The sequence below is a fragment of the Atta cephalotes genome (genome assembly GCF_000143395.1).
Source record: "Atta cephalotes unplaced genomic scaffold scaffold00058, whole genome shotgun sequence".
Classification (NCBI taxonomy): domain Eukaryota; kingdom Metazoa; phylum Arthropoda; class Insecta; order Hymenoptera; family Formicidae; genus Atta; species Atta cephalotes.
Window position 1 is genome coordinate 737,090 of NW_012130122.1, and position 3,754 is coordinate 740,843.

At 26.3% G+C, this 3,754-nt stretch overlaps 1 protein-coding gene across 1 annotated transcript; it reads right to left on the reverse strand.

Annotated features, from left to right (window-relative positions):
* Positions 1 to 465: 465 nt before the first annotated feature.
* On the reverse strand, positions 466 to 2,076 carry LOC105623517 (cytochrome b-c1 complex subunit Rieske, mitochondrial-like). The gene is made up of 2 exons (XM_012204910.1): positions 1,889 to 2,076; positions 466 to 757 (listed from the first exon to the last, which is right to left on the reverse strand). The coding sequence occupies exons 1-2, from the start codon at positions 2,074 to 2,076 to the stop codon at positions 466 to 468; spliced, it is 480 nt and encodes a 159-aa protein (XP_012060300.1).
* Positions 2,077 to 3,754: the final 1,678 nt, after the last annotated feature.

Sequence of the window (3,754 nt, forward strand, 5' to 3'; positions counted from 1 at the left end):
GTGTGTGTGTGTGTGTGTGTGTGTGTGTGTGTGTGTGTGTGTGTGTGTGTGTGTGTGTGTGTGTGTGTGTGCCGTAATATTTTTATGTTCGTATTTTTATTTGATAGCTTTATATATAAATAGTACGATAATTCTTAATAAAATAAGATCAGATTCACAAAAAATGCAAAAACAATTTAATGATTGATCGACAATGATTTGATCATCTGTAGAAAGAAAAAAGAAAAGTAATTCTAAAAAACATGATTTGATATTATAATATCTTCTTTTTTAAAAATTTATGACGGCTTATGATATTATTTTAGAACCAAGCTTTAATATATTGTTGGAAGTACAAAATTATAATACATTCATTCATATAATTATTTGTTCGAAATTCGAGTAGAAGGACAAAAACTGTGACGTAGTATATAAATTATATTTTTCACGGGAATTCATTATGATATATATCGATCCGGAGACACATCACCCAATAATGATATTATTATCGTCTATGAATGAATATTCGGGTATCTCTAGATTGGTCATTGCTGGGCCCTTTCGTATACGGCCGGCTGCATCAAAGTGTGAACCGTGACAAGGGCAGAAAAAACCGCCAGGTATGAGGCCGGCGTTTGGAATTGGTACGCATCCCAAGTGTGTACAGATACCCATCACAATCAGCCATTCCGATCTTTTAGCTCTATCATTGTCCGTTTCTGGATCACGCAGTTCTGATAGATTCACCGCTCTTTCCTGATTGATAATTGATTGTGACCTGCAATATTAATTCTGCCAATAATCTAATATTTATTGTCTATCAAATATCGGTAGAAATTTGCTTTCACAGAATTTTATTTAAAGAACTTATTTTTATATATATGTTTATTTTTCATTCTAAATAGAAGACACTTTTTAGTTTGCGTTTATGTTTTTAAAGCTTTATTTTTAGCTCTTATTTAAGAGATATAGTCTAAACTCTAAAAACAAAGTGGTATGATATGGTATTGGCGATCTTCCTCTATTTTTCGATAAAAAATGCATGAATATGTATAAATATATGTAAACATACGTAAATATTCATAAACATGTATAATCATATATATGTTCATACATGTTCATAAATTTCTTTTTCTTTTGTAAAATTACTTTTTAGTGTAATAAAAATAATAATAGTAATATGAAAACATTAAAAATAAATAAAGGGATAATTTTCGCATTATTCGTTTCAGAAAAAAATAAATTTCGAAAAATGTAAAAAAAATTAAGCTCATACATAATTATACACAATTATACATAATTTTAGATATAATTATACATATAATATACAATTTTTTTACATTTCTTCAAACTTGATTTTTTTTTAAAACAAATAATATGAAAATTACCCTTTTAATTATTTTTAATGTTTTCATATTACTATTTCATATTATTTTTATTACATTAAGAAGTAATTTTACAAAAGAAAGAGAGATGTATGAATATGGACATACATATTTCATATATGATTATGTTTATGAATATTTATGTTTATATATATTTATATATATTCATGCATGAAAAATTTTTATTTTCGATTTTATCGCTTGAGATGTTACAATCTGAGATAGTAGGAAAGTGATGAGTGAATATATGCAGAAACTTTAAGATATTTTTTTTAAATCTTTATTAATTTAAAATATAAAAAAAATTTTTAAATAGATTTATGAGAATTTTTTATATTTTAACTATTTTATGAAGATTTAAAAAAAATATCTTTTAAGGTTTCTATTCACTCACTACTATATCATATATGATAATTTCAGCGTTATTTAATTGATCATTCTCGCTAGCTTGAATGTGTATTCGTCTATTCCGTTTTTTCATTATTTTAAAGTCAATTGTTAAAGTTTTTTATTAATTTCCTTACCGATGGTAAATAAAAACAGGTTTTCCACGCCACTTAACGACTAATACTTTTCCCTCCGGTATACCATTTAATTTCACTTCTAATTGAGCCTCTGCCAAGATATCTCGTGAAGGCATACAAAATAACACATAATGCAATAAGTGAGCTTTACAACCGTATAATCCGGTAATACAAGCAACTGAAAACATTGTATTTAATTATATACATATATCTAACTTGAATGAACTGAAGATTCTACAGAAATATTTATTGTTTTCAGAAGAGACATATTTGATGATATAAAATATCGATAATACAGGAAAGATACAATAAAATTTTTTAGAAATATTACCAAAAGTGTAAAGACTTCTTAATGCTCTTCGTTCATCAAGGTTTCTTGTTTTAAGATCTTTCAAAGATTCTCGTCGATATTCATCAAAATTGGGTCTTGGAAAATCAGTATATCTGCACAATTTCTTAAAATCTGATTCAAAATAATGCGAAAGTAATTATACAAGGAGTAATTGTATACATTATTATTCATGAAAGACTGATAAATTATCACGTTATTTTTTATTGATTACTTTATTGATTACTATTGATCACCCAGCAAACGAGAATGGATTAAAATGGATTGAAATTTTTTTCTATCTGAATGCATATTTTCAATATATAATATTGCATTTAATTGGATTCAATTGGATTCAATTGGATGCAATTAGATTGAAAAATTGCATTTCCTATTCAAAATTTTGAATTGAACAGTATTCATAATTGTTTGTGTGCACAGAAAAAACTAATATTATTTTTAGATTGAAATTATATTTAGATAGAGATATGCTCCATGCAATCTTTTAAATGAATAAAAATGCATTCAAGATTGAAAAGCATTCATTTTAACATTCGTAAATCAATATTTCTGAAAATCTGAATTCATTTCAATCCATTCTAGTTTGCTGGACAGTATTCTATCATGATTTGTAAATATCATTGTGAAATCATTTATTGATTTGCTATATGTGACTGGTTTTCAATTATGGCTGTGTTCCATTTAATGCTCGCAACGCTCGCGAGCATCATTTATTCTTGCTTAACATTTGATAAACGATAAGAAATAATTCCACAAGCGTTGTAAGCGTTAAGTGGAACGCAGCTTATGTAAATTATAATTCATAAATAATAGATTAAGGCCAATTAATTGATGGACAGGATTTGTCTTTCCTCAAGTGCATATAGAAAGTCAAACATTCTGTGAAAGGGATGCCATTTCTTATCGAAATATCAAGCTTTTTTGAATATAATTTAGTAATATTATTTACATTTCAGTATATTTCAAATCTTTCCCGAGATAAACTATGTAACAGATTTTACTTTTCATATAAATACTTACAGTTAACTTGATATAATTGTAACAAGGATGAGATGCGTTTATCATAATTCGCAATAAAAACACTGAATACGTATTTCCTTGAAAAAAACATTTTTAATAGTAACACTTATTTAATATATTTATTATTATTATATCGCTGTAGAATAATTTGACAGTATAAGTAATGTCTGAAGTTTAGTAAAAATTTTATCTTACTTCGATTGTCAAACAAGCAACTGTGGCCATATTCGTATATTACTACCAGTTGACTGTCAGTATTGAAAACTCTATTATAGTTCCCGGTATATTATACTGTACTGACAATTAGCAATAATATATGAATACGAGTTATACAGTATACATTGATATATAAATATATATATTATGACACATATATAATTTATGACATATAAACAATTTCGAAATTATAACATATACTGTGTGTGTGTGTGTGTGTGTGTGTGTGTGTGTGTGTGTGTGTGTGTGTGTATAATATATATATATATATATATATATAT

Coding starts and splice junctions, on each gene's coding strand:
- LOC105623517 (XM_012204910.1), bottom strand. CDS start 2,076: ATGTTTTCAGTTGCTTGTATTACCGGATTATACGGTTGTAAAGCTCAC. Junction 758..1,888: donor CCTGTTTTTATTTACCATCG/GTAAGGAAATTA, acceptor TTAATATTGCAG/GTCACAATCAATTATCAATC.